The sequence below is a fragment of the Coccinella septempunctata genome, chromosome 7 (assembly GCF_907165205.1).
Source record: "Coccinella septempunctata chromosome 7, icCocSept1.1, whole genome shotgun sequence".
NCBI lineage: Eukaryota > Metazoa > Arthropoda > Insecta > Coleoptera > Coccinellidae > Coccinella > Coccinella septempunctata.
In genome coordinates this window covers 13207661-13224488 of record NC_058195.1, presented here as the reverse complement: position 1 = coordinate 13224488, position 16828 = coordinate 13207661, and the positions used below count along the sequence as shown (strand labels likewise).

At 34.1% G+C, this 16828-nt stretch overlaps 4 protein-coding genes across 5 annotated transcripts; 1 reads left to right on the top strand and 3 right to left on the bottom strand.

The window, feature by feature from the left end:
* Nucleotides 1–139: 139 nt before the first annotated feature.
* LOC123317302 (dihydrolipoyllysine-residue acetyltransferase component of pyruvate dehydrogenase complex, mitochondrial) lies at nt 140–4839 on the bottom strand. 2 transcript variants are annotated; one of them, XM_044903756.1, is made up of 5 exons: nt 4571–4839; nt 3060–3607; nt 1118–1443; nt 737–1035; nt 140–543 (listed from the first exon to the last, which is right to left on the bottom strand). In XM_044903756.1, the coding sequence occupies exons 1-5, from the start codon at nt 4684–4686 to the stop codon at nt 414–416; spliced, it is 1419 nt and encodes a 472-aa protein (XP_044759691.1). In that variant the 5' UTR covers nt 4687–4839; the 3' UTR covers nt 140–413. The 2 variants fall into 2 exon arrangements, with proteins under 2 accessions (XP_044759691.1, XP_044759690.1); XM_044903755.1 differs by having other exon boundaries at nt 3009–3607; nt 4571–4835.
* Nucleotides 4840–5991: 1152 nt separating this feature from the next.
* LOC123316688 (UPF0598 protein CG30010) lies at nt 5992–6925 on the bottom strand. Its single transcript, XM_044902880.1, has 2 exons — nt 6679–6925; nt 5992–6633 (listed from the first exon to the last, which is right to left on the bottom strand). Exons 1-2 carry the CDS (start codon nt 6817–6819, stop codon nt 6139–6141), a joined length of 636 nt encoding a protein of 211 aa, XP_044758815.1. The 5' UTR covers nt 6820–6925; the 3' UTR covers nt 5992–6138.
* Nucleotides 6926–7025: 100 nt separating this feature from the next.
* Nucleotides 7026–15131, top strand: LOC123316686 (DNA topoisomerase 3-alpha). Its single transcript, XM_044902878.1, has 15 exons — nt 7026–7277; nt 7348–7557; nt 7608–7860; nt 8639–8809; nt 9296–9471; nt 9657–9902; nt 10063–10347; nt 11094–11284; nt 11724–12017; nt 12078–12198; nt 12653–12797; nt 12878–13141; nt 14018–14271; nt 14575–14749; nt 14853–15131. Exons 1-15 carry the CDS (start codon nt 7134–7136, stop codon nt 14882–14884), a joined length of 2961 nt encoding a protein of 986 aa, XP_044758813.1. The 5' UTR covers nt 7026–7133; the 3' UTR covers nt 14885–15131.
* Nucleotides 14764–16707, bottom strand: LOC123316687 (tRNA dimethylallyltransferase). The gene is made up of 2 exons (XM_044902879.1): nt 15357–16707; nt 14764–15020 (listed from the first exon to the last, which is right to left on the bottom strand). The coding sequence occupies exons 1-2, from the start codon at nt 16599–16601 to the stop codon at nt 14943–14945; spliced, it is 1323 nt and encodes a 440-aa protein (XP_044758814.1). The 5' UTR covers nt 16602–16707; the 3' UTR covers nt 14764–14942.
* Between the last annotated feature and the right edge of the window lie 121 nt (nt 16708–16828).

Here is a 16828-nt window from a genome sequence, read left to right as displayed (position 1 = left end):
GTTTTTTTGGTACCGATATAAAAGTTAGAATGAAGAAATGAAACACATACATTTTTTAACAAGTATATTTTCACCATTCTGAAAACTTTACATCTTAAATAAATAAATAAATCAATTTTAACAACAAAAATAATTTCGATTTCGTTATGAAGATAGAAGTATATTATCAAACAACAATTAATATTTATTCATCTGATTTAAGCTTATGATTTCATGATTCAATTGTTACAACACTGCCAAATACTATATTACCTATTACAGTTATTTTCATTATTCATAAATGCAAAGATTCCGTCTAAGTGTGAAAGAAATGAACATATTGTCTCGATGGATTTCACAACAGGTATTTTGGCAGTATGGGTATATACTTCTTATATCAGCAGGTCATGAAATAGGGGTGGGGCGCCATCAAATCATAATATCATATTTACAGGATCTTCCAAATTTTCCCTGAGCGCTTTTAGAAATTGTGCACCAACTGCTCCATCAACTACCCTGTGATCGCTGCTTAATGTTAAAGTCATCATATTGACTTGTTTGAACCTACAGGGAATTAAGATTATATTAACCTATACACTCAACGTCATTCAAAAAGATAATATCAATCATAAAATTTCATAACCATATTTGAATATTTTTTCACCTTCTTCTTTCTAGTTTCACTCTTGTGGCAGAATATCCAAAAGAATTTTAGACAATGTAACATACATAAAATTTGTACTTGGCAATCACTCACCCTTTTTCTGAATCATCAGGTACTATCTTCTTTACCGTTTGTCCAACGGCGACAATGCAACTTTGAGGTGGATTGATGATGGCACAGAATTGGTCGATACCCATCATTCCTAGGTTAGATATACTGAAGGTACCTCCTTGGAATTCTTGTGGTTTGAGTTTGTTCTCTCGAGCTCTTGCCACTAACTCTTTCACTTCTTTACTGATCCGAACAACACCTTTGTTGTTTGCACCAAAAACGATGGGAGTAATGAGACCGGATGGAGTGGAAACAGCTACGCTGATATCTGCATTTGTGTACTGAAACAATGAAAATTTTCAAAATTTGACCGAGATATATAGGCGAGATACATTATATAATCTTCTAATCTTCAGATCTCACCTGTCTGATGAATGACTCCATCCAAGCAGAGTTTGCTTCAGGAACTTTCAGTAGAGCTTGTGCTGTTGCTTTTATTATAAAATCGTTCACGCTAACTTTTTCGCCTGATTTTTCCAATTTCTTATTCAATTTATTCCTTAACGCTAATAATTTATCGACCTGTACATCTATTGTCAGATAATAATGAGGAATTGTCGTCTTAGATGCTAATAACCTTTTAGCTATTGTCTGCCTGATATTAGTTACTGGTATGTCAACATAAGTAGCCCCAGGAGCAGGAGAAGGAATTGGTGTCGGCGCCCCCGTTACTGCCCCTGCTGTTGCTGCTGCAAAAAAAGAGGACATTCATTTTGAATTCAAACGACGAATGATATAAAAAAGACCCGAAAATTTTGTACATAGGGTAAAATAATTTGTAAATAAAAACTAAAACCACCAACCCTCCGAAGTTGAAGTATCATAACACTTTGAAACTACCGGTTACTCAAAGTTTTTTTGATGAAAAAAGTTTTTGAAAAACCTTGAGCAACCGGTATTTTTATAGAAACATGACAGTGCAAATCCGGAGGGTTGGGGGCTTATTTTTCATTTACAAATTTGATTATTTTATAGACTGTGTTCAGCTAATTCGGAACAAGTCATTTTTATCAAAAAATTAGATACTCTTCAGGATTCTTCTATTCAGGGCAAGTCTTTGACTTGTACAGGGTGGCGAAATTCGTTGTCTCAAGAGCTATAAGACCTGGAAGAGAACAGATGACACATTTCCAGGCTCTTTTTCAGAGAAACAAAGAATGGTGAAAAACATTGCCTCATACGATTCTTTGTTTTTGAGTTATTAGCAAAGAATGAGATTTTGACAATTTCAAAAAGTTCTCATAATTTATTTGTCTTTGAAGTTACAGATCTGAAACTTGAATTTTATACAGGCACTTTTTTACGTAGAATTCATTGGCGAGCTCAAAATATTTTTTCATTTCGAATCATTACGCAAACTTTGGTTTTTTAAAGGCAAACTTTTATTGAATTTGTTATTTTTGAATTGGAAAAAATCTTTTGTCAGTAGATTCTCCGTATAAAAGTGCATAAGAAGGTTCAAGTTTCAGATCTTGTATTTCAAAGACAAAAAAGTTATGAGTACTTTTCGAAATTGTCAAAATCTCATTTTGCTTATAACTCCAAAAACGAAGAATCATAGGAGGTTACGGTTTTCACCATTCTTTGTTTCTCTGAAAAAGAGAAATGTGTCATGCGTTTTTTTCTAGCTCTCATAGTTCTCGAGATCCCCTCAGTAGACAACGATCAACAGACCCACCCTGTACAGACATTTTAACAGTAGATTCTTGAGGTGAAAATAAACACTTTTTTCCTTTACCATTTTTTTCAGCCTAGATAAAAAGATATAGCCATCTTGAGTCTACATAATGAGCTATGCGACCTTTAGAAAAACAGAATTCCCATCAGAATAACAAGCTCAATCTATAGCACTAGACATCTGTGGATCTTTTAAACAGAGTTGGATTCAGCCAAAGAAACCAATTTTTCGATTTTCACAGATATTTTTAAATTTTTGAATACCAAATTACAAGAAAATATGAAGAACACTCTTATTTTCCAAAAGGGTTCATTGCTGAGTGTTCAATTTACTTTCAAGAGTTTTATGCTATGTAATGGTCATAATCTGGGTGGAATTTTGTTCGGAGAAGATTTCGGAATGCATTTTTTTTATGAAAAAAAGGTAGAAGGTAGAAGAGTGTTTCTTTCGACCTCAGTAATCTTCTATTAAAATATATGAGCAAGTCAAAGACTCACTCTGCATACAACCAAAAATAACATAGCTTGAAAACCGCTTCAAGAAGGAATTTGCAAGTGCATCATCTGAAAAAATTACCTGCTAGTTTATCTAAGTCGGCTGACGTTATGGAATCATAAAGTCCAGTACCTTTTCCTTGAAGACGAATGTTCCTCTGTTCAGCGAGGCGTTTCGCCATAGGGCTGGCGTAAACTCTTCCCTCTGTGGGAGCTGCAGGTTGTGGAGTAGGAACGGCCTGAGGAGCGCTGGGAGGCGCAACTGCAGCTGGTGCTGGTGGAGGTGAAGGTGCCTTAGGCTTTGGTGCAGGTGCGGCAGTTGCGTCATCCTTGAAATCTTTGAACGCCGCTACGTCTGCTTCGTTTTCGACTATTATACAAACTAATTTTCCAATAGGGACTTCTTTGGTGCCGGCTGGAATGATGATCTTAGCCAGGTATCCCTCTTCGGGTGTTTCGAAGCCCATCGTGGCTTTATCTGTTTCAATTTCCGCCAATAGGTCACCTTCATTCAGTTTCTCACCCTCCTTCTTGGACCATGATATTATTGTACCCATCTCCATTGTAGGCGACAGAGCTGGAAGGGTAACTCTGGTGTGAGAGGGGAGATCGCTTGCATAATGACGTATTTGGTACGTCCATTTTATGATATTCGGCTTATGTTGAAGAACTAGTTTACTCCTGTAAAACAAACACATAATTTACATAAATAATAAGACAAGCTAAACAATAGATAAAAATAATTTCTAAGGTAGATAAGGTGCACACACAAAAATACATGATTTGTACTGTAATATAACAAATTGTGGATCACCTATTCATGAAAGTCATATCCCAGACTTGCCCCAGAATAAGGCTCACACAAAGATCTTTCATGTCTGAACAATATAATAATATACTGCTTTTAATTCATTATTATTGTGAACACTACTGTTCATTAAGACTTGTGACAGATCCATGAAATTTACTATAAAAATCTAGAACAGTCTTGTACTTTTCTGGACCAACTTATTTACTCATCTCTTATTGAAATCAACAAAATTTCAACTAAAAGTCCCAAACTGGAAAAAGATCCAAAACAAGGACAACATGTACCGAGTAGTACAAAGTTCTATGCAGTGTGCCAATTTTAATATCTTAGACCCCATGCAAAAGAGGAAAAAAGATCAAACCCTTTGTAGGGGGACATCTATATTGTATCAACCCCGTGAACTTGATGACAGCAACCCCTAAAATCTTGAATAGGAAGGAGGGTTGAGTGACACAAGGACTATTCTCACATTATAGAAGTTGAATTCATCAGATACCTGACACAATTCTTTGAACTGTAATTTATAGACAGAATTCCAATAATTAGGTGAAAAATGTATAATTTTCTGAGTACCATAATATGATCAAAAAGAAAATATTTCGTCCTCCTTATAATTGAATTAACTGACGAAGTTGAAGAAAAATCTCTAAATATACTATCAATAGCAATATGGTGTAATTAAGTTACTATTAAAACATGCAGAACATTCATGATTAATATATTTCTCATGGGATGAAAAGCTTCAGCTAACGATTATAGAGCAATAATTCAATGGAATTATAAAAAAATATTTCAGCTACAATATTTTTGAATAAATAGCCAAAAATACTCACTGTTTAGGAATTCTTCGCACGCCTTGAACACATAAATTCCTGATTAAGTTACCTCTTACGGTTTTGTTTAAATTCCCTCTGATTGAGTCGCTTCGAATGAAAATTGTTCGGAACATACTTATTCACTTGAAAATTATTGATGACCAGAATTCCTAAAAACTTAAAGGACAACTTAACCAAGATCGGGCTACTAGCCCCTGGAGGTCATTTAAAAGACTTTCCTTTCAAATGTGTCAAATAGAATACGGTTAAATTGTTGACACGTTGACGTTAGAGGTATAATTCATAGACTAATTAATATTAATTAATAGTCTATGATTCAGATCAGATCTGGTTGTCTTGAGTCATATTTTCGCGATTAAGACGCGTGAAGCGTCTTTAAGCGGTGCGAATAGGTCATGACGTCAGTCTTTAAGACGCCATACTACAACCTTGACGAATTTTTGACTGAACCCATCTTTTTCAGGGTTTTTCGGAGGTCAGCTTTCGAGTCGTTTATCTCTCAATAAAAGTAACCGAAGATGGAAATGTGCTACATGTTCTGAAAGAGCAACTCTCCTAGTAATAAATCTGAGAATTTCACCCACCTCGGCGCAACCGTTCGGTCTTGACGACTTTTTAACTGAAACCATCTTTTTCAGGGTTTTTCGAAGGTCAGCTTTCGAGTCGTTTATCTCTCAATAAAAGTAACCGCAGATGGAAATGTGATACATATTCTGAAAGAGCTATTCTTCTAGTGATAAATCTGAGAATTTCATCCATCTAGGTGCAACCGTTCGGTCTTAATGAATTTTCAACTGAACCCATTTTTTCCGGGATTTTTCAAAAGTCAGCTTTCGAGTCGTTTATCCCTCGATAAAAGTAACCGTAGATGGAAATGTGATACATATTCTGAAAGAGCAACTTTTTTTGTAATAAATCGGAGAATTTTATACATCTAGGAGCAATAGTTCGGTCTTGAGGAATTTTTAACTGAACCCAGCTTTTTCAGGATTTTTCGAAGGTCAGCTTTCGAGTCGTTTATCTCTCAATAAAAGTAACCGCAGATGGAAATGTGATACATATTCTGAAAGAGCTATTCTTCTAGTAATAAATCTGAGAATTTCATCCATCTAGGTGCAACCGTTCGGTCTTAATGAATTTTCAACTGAACCCATTTTTTCCGGGATTTTTCAAAAGTCAGCTTTCGCAGCAGTCGTTTATCCCTCGATAAAAGTAACCGTAGATGGAAATGTGATACATATTCTGAAAGAGCAACTCTTCTTTCTGTAGAAAAATTCTTTTCAATAATGGATACTGGACTTGTGACTGATTTGCATTCTGGGTTTGTATGAAGATGGCAATTGGCAATCTTTGATAACCAATTCAAGCACAATAAAGAGATGATTTTTCCACGGTTCTTTAAATTAAGAGTAATAGTATCACATGAATGCAGATTTAATTTACTTTCTTACTAAAATAACAATTATAAGGTAGAAACTATAGTGAGTATGGAATAATAGATTTGTAAAACATACTACTAAATATTTTGCTTTATCAATTCCACACCCCATTTACTTTTACTTAAACTATGAGATATGCTTGTTTTGATACCATGTATTATCCAACACATATGTCTTTCCCATAAATGTAAACATTGTGGGAGGATTATTCTCACCTTTGCCAAAATGAAAGTACTCACTTAACATGATAGCTAATTTTGATTGTATCAACCCAACTGAACCTACTCTATCTGGAGCTGGGTGGTAAACTCTTCCAGTTTCAGGTAGCATTATAACTTTATCTGGCTGGAATTTCAATGTCAATAAAGAATTTGCATGGTTATAGGCTAAATGCATTTCAGGTTGACTGTTCGATAGTTCCATTTTTAAAATATGGGTGAAAACAAAGGGGCAGTCGTCACACCTGACGAAATTTCTTTCTTTCCCACACTTTGACAGGTAAGGAAATTCTGTGTATCTATTCGTATCATTTTGTTTCAGTTGGTTGAAAAAAAAACGCAGAAATTTTTTCTCTTTGATGCAAGATGTGAAATTTTTCATTTTGGAATCGTCTAAAAATAACTATTATAAATTTGGAAGCATTATCATCATTTTCTTCGAGCTTACCATCCCTTGATGATCTATATAATAAAAGTATTCTCTCACATGACGTTCAGGCTCTTGACCCTGTATATAGGACAGTTTTCTTGTGAAGATTGGGTACGAATGCCTTAAGTAATTATCCGAAATAAAACCCTTGAGCATCATTACGAATAAATATGACAATGCATTAAATGGACAGAAGCCCTAAAAATTATTTGGTTCAAAAGTTCAAAGTTCTTCTAGGTTAGATTGATTTGATAGGTGAAGGTCATTTCAAATTCGAATCAGCTGACTTTGACAGAAACTGACAAATGATAATTTTAATTTAGATCTATGGTCTATGATGGTTAAGTTAGGTTTCTTCTTGGTTAGGTTAGGTTGTTATTGTTATTGTTATAGGTTCAAATTGGGGCCAAATTTCATCTTTAATGGGGGCCTTATGATAAACATAAAATGATATAAATATTCACGGAGTGCTTATGGGTTTTCTTCTTTCGCATAAAATATCTTTATTTACTCTAAGGAGATATTCCAAAAAAATAATGAGATATTTGAATGTTGCTGAAAAAAATGATGCAGCAAAGGGAATATCTGCTATTCTTTCCAAAGGAGCCTCTAATAGGGTGAGATATTTGGAAATTCATTGATCTAGGCTCTTTTCTAGCTAGAGTTTCCATCTTTTTTGTGTTGCAGAGAGAAGGCTTATCCAAATACAACAAAATTTATGAGTTTGAAGCAACAGTATTTGGTCATAGGGCTAAAATGATTATGACTTCTGTGTCAGGTCATCTTTTAGATTTTTCTTTCCACCCATCTTTTCGTAACTGGGAGTCATGTAATGCTTCAGACTTGTTCGACGCTCCTATTCAAGAAAATTGCATAAAAGACTATGAAAACATCCAAGTAAGCATTCTTCCTATTATTTTGCGCAGTTATAAGAGGATTTTTTTCAGAAAACGCTTGAAAGGGAAATAAGAAGCTGTGATGGCCTTATATTATGGACGGATTGTGATAGAGAAGGGGAAAATATTGGTTTTGAAATCATAAAAGTATGTAAAGATGTTAAAGCCAATATCTCTGTCTTTCGTGCCAAATTCTCGGAGATAACTGGGCCTTCAATTTTTAGAGCTTTATCAACATTAGGACAACCCAATAAAAACATAAGTGATGCTGTGAATGTGAGAAAAGAATTAGACTTAAGAACTGGTAAGCCTAGGATACAGAAAGTACTATCTTATTAACACATTGACTGCCAAGTACTAGATATGTCTAGTCTAAGATGCTATTAGTTGAAGAGATTCAGTGCCTTTGTTGGAGCTTGTAGTTTCATTATGATGGTAAAAATACATGAATTGGAGGGATAATTTTCAAATGTTATTTTCTGAATCTATTTTTACCAATGCTCAGAGGAGCAAATGATTTATTTTTCAATTATATTTGAACAGCTGTGGGCAGTTGATCACCACGAAGTATACATACATCGAATTTGTTGAAGGATATTATGGGAGGTGCATGTATTTTTCTTGAAATTCCTTGGAGTTTTCTCTTCAAACAAGGAATAATAATAAAGAATTGTGATTTGTAGAAATTGCTTCTGTGTTAAACGTTACACATTATGATACAGTCACAAACAAGCCCCAATCTGAGTTACATTTCAACAACCAGGGGCCTTTTTGAAGAAGGTGAAGATGTTGAAGGGTTAACACTTTCTAAGGTCATCTAAATTTAGCTTGTTTGTGCCAATCATATCAAGTATGTTTTCTCTTTTTTGCCAAGTAGTCATTCCATTCTGAGACACCATCACAAGATTTTTGAAAAAGTAGTTTTAGTAAAGAGATAATCAGGATGGAAAGCAAAATAATTAGAAATGCTTCCTCAATGCACTTCCTTTACAGTTTTTGTGGTTTTTTACTTTAAGTAACTTGGCATCTATTAGAGACAGTTTTATGTGGCAATATATTGAATGGTATCAATTGTTTTTCAGGAGCTGCCTTTACTAGATTGCAAACTCTCCGCTTGCAAAAAGCTTTTCCAACAAAATTAGCTAATAAAATTATAAGTTATGGATCTTGTCAATTTCCAACTTTGGGTTTTGTTGTTGATCGATATTTGTCAATAGAAAGTTTTATTCCTGAAACATTCTGGAAAATAAAAAGTAAGTTCAGTTCATACCTAATTCTGAATAATTTTATATCAATGAATTTTTCACAGCCATGGATAAAATTAAATCTCAATGTTGAATATTGCAAATAAGTCAATGAAATAATTCTTTTAATGGCATTTTATGGACTCGTGTATAGAATAAATTTGAAGGTATAATCGTCATTATTTTGTCGAAGAATTTTTTGATTGCCTTCTTGCCCCCATAGAGTGTCTGGTTAGTTTCATTTGTGTCAGTTTTCTAGTTTCTGAGAAAAAAATTGGTTTTCAGATGCCATTTTCAAGACAACATTGCGAAATGCAATTTTCTATATTTTAGCATTTAATAAAATTCAAAGAAGACAAATTTTCAAACAAAAATTTAATTAGGAGAATCTCGAATTTTCATTTTCTTCCCTAAATAACTACATAGCCATTTTCAACATTTTACATATTAAGACTCTGTTAATTATTTAGTCAGTTAAAATTTCTACATTTTCAGTGAATCATAAGATTAAAGATATGACAACTGAATTTATTTGGAAAAGAGATCGTTTGTTTGATAAGAACGCTTGTGAAGCTATATTAGATATCTGCAAGGAGAATAATTTAGCTAAAGTAGATTCAGTGGAAAGTAAAAGCAAAAGTAAATGGCGACCACTTCCTTTAGACACAGTGGTTAGTATGGTGTTTCATGAAATGCATTTTTTCATTTCTCACAGAAAATACCTGATCTTTGCTCTTCTAAAATGCTGTTTGCATGCTCAAGCTTCACGCTTCTGCAGGCTTTCACATGTGATATGTGAGAAACAGTCATGTGATAGTTGAAAAAATAAACGAAACTTCTCAGAATCTATTTGTAGGAAATGGAAAAAAATATATCGAAAAAATTAAGAATAAATTCCAAAACCGCAATGACGATAGCTGAGAAATTATACGTGCAAGGTTTCATCAGCTATCCCAGGACAGAAACGAATATTTACCCTAAAGAATTGAATCTAAGCAATATTGTGGAACAGCAAACAAATGATGGAAACTGGGGATCATTTGCACAACGTATTTTGAGCGAAGGTGGTCCTACTCCAAGGGCCGGAAAAAAGTCGGATCAGGTAATCGATTTCCAATATTACTGGTATTACTGGCCGCATTCGAATTACAATAGAACTGGAACAACCAGGCCAAGATGCCATATAGACAAAATTTTTGAACTAGTTTGGTATTTTATTCATCAGTTCATTTAATAGCGATTTTTTTTTACTGGAATTATAGGCCCATCCCCCAATTCATCCAACAAAATATGCCCCTGGTTTGAGTGGCCAAGAAAAAGCCGTTTATGAATACGTCGTAAGACATTTTTTGGCATCAGTTCATAAAGATGCTCAGGGCTTCGAAACGACCGTAACTGTTGACATAGCCGATGAAAAATTCACTGCCAAAGGATTAGTTATCCTAGAAAGGAACTATTTAGACGTTTATATATATGAGAAATGGCTTGGAAAAGAGATCAATAATTATCAACAAGGGGATACTTTTACTCCTACTACATTGGATATGGTGAGTTTATTATTCACTTGATCTCTTGGTTCGATTCATGTATCGATTGGGCTTAGAACTGGAGTCGCTTGTTTTTACATTTTCCACAATTTTGATCAGTTTTAGGTCTAATTATTTTTGACAATTTCTCGCTCTAATTTCTTCCTTTCTATAGCAGTTTCTCTTTCGGCTCTTCTTTTCCTTGATGTTATACTGAGAGTATTATTCTGGACTTAGTTTCCTTTCTTCTTCTTCCACATTTTTGCGAAATATCTCTCACTTTGTTATTTATTTATTTTAATTTTTTTACAATTTGGGAAATGATTTTTGATGAAAATTCATTAAATGTCTCTGCTGAAGGACCGGAAATAACAATTTATTGGAAGAACAATTGGAGACATGACATATATTATACAGGATGTTTCAAGAAAAGGGACCCTGCCTCTAGGGTAAATAGAAAACAAAAAAATAATTGGGATTCGCTCAGCAAAAATTTTCGTAATGCCATCAGTATTCAAGATAAAGGGCGCTGAAGAAAAAAAATTATCTGATGCACCCTGTATAATATCACATTTGTTTTTCGATGATACTGAAACTTTACTTATAACTTGAAAACAGAAGGAGATAGAGGATTACGGTTTTGGCCATTAATCGGTTGCAGAGCTGCCATTCAGTTCCATTGAATTTTGCCACCCTGTACATCCGTCGATTAACCGTTCAATTTTGAATATCAGGAGCCTTCCATCAAATGATGTCGATTGTTTTAGGTAGAAGGAAATACATCACCACCCAAATTGTTAACTGAAGCAGAACTTATTGCTTTGATGGATAAGCACGGAATTGGCACTGATGCCACACATGCGGAACATATTGATAAGATACAGAGGAGGGAGTACGTCGGTTTACACGAGAATACGTATTTTGTACCAGGCACTTTAGGGATGGGCTTGGTTGAAGGGTAAGAGATGATTTCCGAACATATCTTCGGTTTTTTCGGATTAGGGAACTCTCAAAAATAAAAAATAGAGGAAAATTGGCGTAACTTGACAGTTTATCGTTGATTATTATTAAGACGGTCTCGGTCATACTAATGGCCCTATTGGCTTCATCCGCAATTAGTTTATGTTTAGGCATTATTGCAAAAAATTTCAAATTTTGAATCAAAGTTGATTGATTGTATCTCAAGAAATCTAAATCTTTTGACATACCAACAATATTTTCAGCTATACTAACATTGGCTTAGAAGTTTCACTAGCCAAACTAATGGCCCTATTGGCTTCATCCGCAATTAGTTTATGTTTAGGCATTATTGCAAAAAAATTTCAAATTTTGAATCAAAGTTGATTGATTGTATCTCAAGACATCTAAATCTTTTGACATACCAACAAAATTTTCAGCTATAATAACATTGGCTTAGAAGTTTCACTAGCCAAACCCACTTTACGGGCAGAATTTGAAAAAGATCTGAAGTTGATATGTGATGGTATAAAAGATGCAGAATCTGTCAGAAGGGAGCAGATAGCCAAATACAAGGCCGTTTTCCAGACTGTGGAAAATAAAATTCTGGAAATCGACCAGAGCTTGGCGAATCGATTAGGAGATAGACCAGTCCAAGTGCAACATACGCCAGCACAAGATTCTTCTAGACCAGTTTTAAAATGCCCCAAGTGCGACGATCTCTTATTTTTCAAGTAGGTGGATTAATTTTTTGTCTACGTTTTTTACTTTCATCTTGATGCTATGTCTTGCAGGAATAGAAAAACTGGAGCTGGGAAATATCTGTCTTGTGGAGGTTACCCCCGTTGTAGGAATGCTGCATGGCCATCTGTGGTTATTGAAAGTGTCGAAGTATTGAATGAACATTGTAATAATGTGAGTATTATCTTGAAATTTATCATTGCTTATCCAACAAATGAAAAAACAAGATGGGATTTCTTTTTTGTAATGGTGTGTATGTTTTATTCACTGTTTATTATGTTTTTTATGCTGATGAAAATGATTTTCTACTCAATAATGCCTGCAGCTTTTCTAAATGCAGTAATTCTTGTACAAGATCAGACGCTGTTGTAGCGTTTTCTTGGGTTGCCAAAATAATTGTGTCATCTGCTTATTTTCTATATTGTCTCTGCAGTTGTTGGCAGGTCTGAGGTGTATAATCCATATAAAATCAGACCCAGCTTGGATGGGATATTTTGTGGATATTTCTTGTTCTACTCTGGTTCTAAATTTTAACACAGTTAAAATGGGACGGTTTTGCATGCTAGCGGTCAAAAACATTATTATCAACACTAATACAAAAATTTAAACATAAAAATTATACTTTTAGTGTGGACCAGACACAAAAAAAGTTAAAATGAAATTCAGGCAGAATCCTTTCATAGGAGAACCTAATCCAACTGTCGTTTGCATAGGTGGCTGTGATATTAATGTTCTAGAATCATTAGACATACCACTATCTTCAGTGAGGAGACGTAAGTGTGATATTCTTATAGAAAAGGAATAGTGTGTGCCTTGGTAGATATTTACTCCAGCCTGTGTTTTTTCGTTTCAGAAACAAATAATTCTAATGCTGAAAGAAATGCGTTACAACCTAGAGACAGTTTACAAGGAGATACTCGAAGATCCAGTAGTGGTTGGATTGCACCAAATCCTCCAACATCGTCAAACAATGCTTCAGGAAGAACAAGTGTTACGATTCCCGTACAACAATCGTTTAATAACAGTCTTCGGAATCAGGGTGATTCCAACACCGATATAGTCTGTCAATGTAATAACGCAGCAGTTTTGTTGACTTGTCAGAATGGTGAAAACAGAGGTGAGATTTTTAGATATTTTATGATTGGTTGTACAGGTTGTCAGGAATTCGATCTACAGTAAAAAGATTGGAAACTAGAATACTGAGTGAGTAACTGTCCTACTTAAGTAGTAATTATTGAAATGATTAATAACCCCTTGTTAATACATAGATGTCTCTCCTATCTAAGATACAAATGGAGGTCCGGTTCAACAAAAAATTTCCAAATTCCATCTGTCTGTACTTTTGGATTTCTCATTTTTCTTCCACTAAACTTTTTTTTTATACGAATTATGCAAGGTCTTAATGAATGATAGTAACATCGCAGTGGGCTTCTATTTGTAAATGATGTTTAGTTCGAAATGTTTCAGCAATATTAAGTATTGAATAGATATCTTCAAAACTTTGAATTTCAAACACATCATTTCAACTTTATGGGGATAAAGCCTTTTGTTTTTCCAGAGATGGCATAGCTCATTATGAAAACTTAAAACGGTTATATATTTTTATCTTGGCTGAATCGGAATAAATAGTAAAGAAAAAAGTATTTCTTTCGACCTCAAAAATGTGCCATTATGTTTATGTACGCGTCAGAGACTCACCCTGTATATGTTGAATTGTTGGTACCTTTCACTAAAATAGGCCTTATATTCCAAATAAAATACGAAAATTGAACAAGCATAAAGCGTTAACGAATAAATTTTGTCTAAAAATAGCGAATTTGTTCCACATGTTCCAGATGTTAAATAAGAATTGAGAACACTATAGTTGCTGTACTGTAATATCTTAGTGACCTCACCTCCTTATTTCCTGTATATATGAAGCAGTTCTTCAAATAGTTGCATAAAACAAAATGGTCTTTGCCAACTGTGTCTTCAACAATTTCTATTTTTACAGGAAGAAAATTTTACAAATGCCCTAACAACATCTGCAGTTTTTTCTTATGGCAACAGAATAGTGCTGCGGCATCTACATCATCTGATACGTCCAACATGGATACACCTACTAATAGTGGGATCGTCACATGTAGATGTAATCAACCTGCCAAATTGTGTACTGTGATGAAACAAAACGAAAACCATGGCAGAAAATTTTACGCTTGTGCTAAACCACAATCAGAGGGATGTAGATTCTTCAAGTGGGCTGATGATGTAAGAATAGTTCTTTTTCTTCTAAGTAAAAGTCACAGACTCGCCATGAATATAAGGAAGTGTGGACGAAAATAACGCCTGGTATGCCAAAAATATACAGGGTATAAATGAATAGTTGTGAAAAAATTAACAGGACGATTCATTGTCAAAAAAAAGGGTGGCTTTTTCATATAATGTTTTTTGATTTAATGGTATAATTTGAAAAAGGATAAAAGATTCTTGCAATACTTCCAATATTTCAAATTTTGATTGTGAAATAGGACTAACGGAAAATCTTAATTTTGATAACTCATACTTTTCTAGGTGGAACAAACGAGAAACGATGACAATCCTTGGGATGGTGGGGGAGGTGGAGGGGGCCCTTCAAGCGGAGGCAGTAGAACACAGAATTCAAGAAACAATAAACCTCGAAATAGGCCTTATGATAAGAACAATCAACCTAGAGCTAAGAGAAAATGTGGAATATGTGGACAGGAAGGTAAACACAATATATATAATTTCCAGTGTTTATTCACATCTTCATTACGACTGTTAAGCTTCAGAATCGAGAACAAAATTATATTATGAATAATTTTTTCCAGGTCATACTAGACAGAGATGCCCTAATTCATAGAATTCAATAAAATTTTATATTTTTTATATTAGAGTAAGAATGAAGTCAAACTCCATTGTTATCTGTTATCAGAAGCTTTCCTTAGTTTTTCAATCTCCCTCTGTTGGAGATGGCTCTCAGCTGTTGCTTGTGTTAGCTGAAAAATCAGAAGAATATACAATGATTGTCCGATTTTATGGTATAAAAGTTTTATATCTTCATTTTGCGATAATCTGAATGAAGGAAAAATATAGCGTTTTCAATAAAATATTGTTTCTCCTTTTCATAATCAGTTTATATCCAGAACCAGTCAGATTCACCATTTTCATGGAAACTAACTAACTAGGGCGTAATTCGAATAATCTGAATGCTCGTAACAAAAGATGCAAGAATGTACAAGTCCCCAAATACTGAAAAGTGGGAATAATTCTAACCCTGTTCATTCAGTTGTTTTTTAAGCGTAAATCAATAATTGTCACATCCCATTACTTACAATTGTTTCATGTAATATTTCATTGTTTTTCATCTTCTTCTGTTTTTCCTTAATTTTTTTATGTTTGTTGGATTTCAAGTGTAAATTCCATTGAAGCTGTCCTATAAAAATTCTATCACATATTTCACAATTGTATGTATCATCATCTACATTTGGACTTGAAACTGTTTCTAGTTTTGGTAATGCAGGGTAAGGACATGGGCTACCCTCTATATAAGAATCTATTATTCTACTCGCTTTAGTGGATACGTTCTCTATCCATTCTGAAACGTTTGTAGTATCTAAACCATAAATTGGTGGTACAGCCCTGTCGGTCCTACCCAAAAATCTGTTATTTATCCATTTAATTTGTTTCTTTGCATATCTCCTTGTCACTAATTTCAATAATTCTATACCTTCCTCCAATTTCTTCTTTCCTATCTCTTCACTCCTTTGTGCTTCTTCAAGCTTCAGATAAGAGTTAAATTCTTTAAAACCTATTGACTGAAACATTCCCTTTGTATAATCAGGATTTTGAAAATGCCTATGAAACCTTAGGAGTTCATCTACTAAACCTTCATTAACCATTTCATCTACTCTATTATCTAGTCTTGTATTCAACACTTTTTGCTCACACTGTAACCATAGGATCAATGAGTTTGGGTAACGTAACCCTCCACTTGTTTTGGAACCTCCTTCTGAACTGTGCTGTTCATTTAAAATATCACTGAGTTTTCTACCCTTATCATATAAAACTTCTAGGGATCTCAATATTTTCCTTCTATTATTGGGGTGCAACCGTTTTGCCATTTCTGGATCTAATTGTTTCAATTGGTTATGCAGTTCACGACTGGATAAATCATACTCTTTGCTGAATATTTCTGAAGATTTTCTTTTAAGGTTTTGACCACAGTCGTCCACCAATATATTCCATAAAAGTGATTCTATATAATAATTTGTTCCACCAACTACAATAGGAACTTTATTGCAGGAAAATAACTTGTCAATAATAGCTTTTGCTCTATTTCTGTATTCTATAACTGTAAAGGTTTCTTCAGGTTCAAGTATATCAATGAGATGGTGCGGCGCAAGTAGCTGCTCTTCTTTGGTAACTTTAGCAGTTATAATATCAAGTCCTTTATATATTTGCATTGAATCTGCACTGATTATTTCTCCACCGAATTTCTGGGCAATTTCCAGTGATAATTTTGTTTTACCTGATCCTGTTGCCCCTAATATAACGACAAGAGGTAATTTAGAACCCATGGTGGATAGGTTGAATTCAAAGATATTACTTCTTTGGTTGAATTAGTTTCTCAACAAAACATAAATATTTTCAAATCAGTTTTGTATTTGTGAGGTTAAAAAATCGGAGCATAGATCACATAACATTATTTTAAAAATACATAGAATAGAATTTGACCATAGTTATTTGTCTTGGGTTATTTTGGGCTCCACAGGCCTACTGAAAATTCTTTTTACTACTTTTTAAT

Excerpts from the sequence above, each read along its gene's own strand:
- LOC123317302 (XM_044903755.1), bottom strand. The coding sequence starts at position 4,686 with ATGTTCCGAACAATTTTCATTCGAAGCGACTCAATCAGAGGGAATTTA. Across the intron at positions 3,608-4,570 it reads GTGCGAAGAATTCCTAAACA|GAGTAAACTAGTTCTTCAAC; the intron begins GTGAGTATTTTT and ends TTTGTTTTACAG. Across the intron at positions 544-736 it reads CCTGATGATTCAGAAAAAGG|GTTCAAACAAGTCAATATGA; the intron begins GTGAGTGATTGC and ends AATTCCCTGTAG.
- LOC123316688 (XM_044902880.1), bottom strand. The coding sequence starts at position 6,819 with ATGATGCTCAAGGGTTTTATTTCGGATAATTACTTAAGGCATTCGTAC. Across the intron at positions 6,634-6,678 it reads ATATAGATCATCAAGGGATG|TTATTTTTAGACGATTCCAA; the intron begins GTAAGCTCGAAG and ends AATTTATAATAG.
- LOC123316686 (XM_044902878.1), top strand. The coding sequence starts at position 7,134 with ATGGGTTTTCTTCTTTCGCATAAAATATCTTTATTTACTCTAAGGAGA. Across the intron at positions 9,472-9,656 it reads CACTTCCTTTAGACACAGTG|GAAATGGAAAAAAATATATC; the intron begins GTTAGTATGGTG and ends ATCTATTTGTAG. Across the intron at positions 14,272-14,574 it reads TCTTCAAGTGGGCTGATGAT|GTGGAACAAACGAGAAACGA; the intron begins GTAAGAATAGTT and ends ATACTTTTCTAG.
- LOC123316687 (XM_044902879.1), bottom strand. The coding sequence starts at position 16,601 with ATGGGTTCTAAATTACCTCTTGTCGTTATATTAGGGGCAACAGGATCA. Across the intron at positions 15,021-15,356 it reads AAATATTACATGAAACAATT|CTAACACAAGCAACAGCTGA; the intron begins GTAAGTAATGGG and ends CTGATTTTTCAG.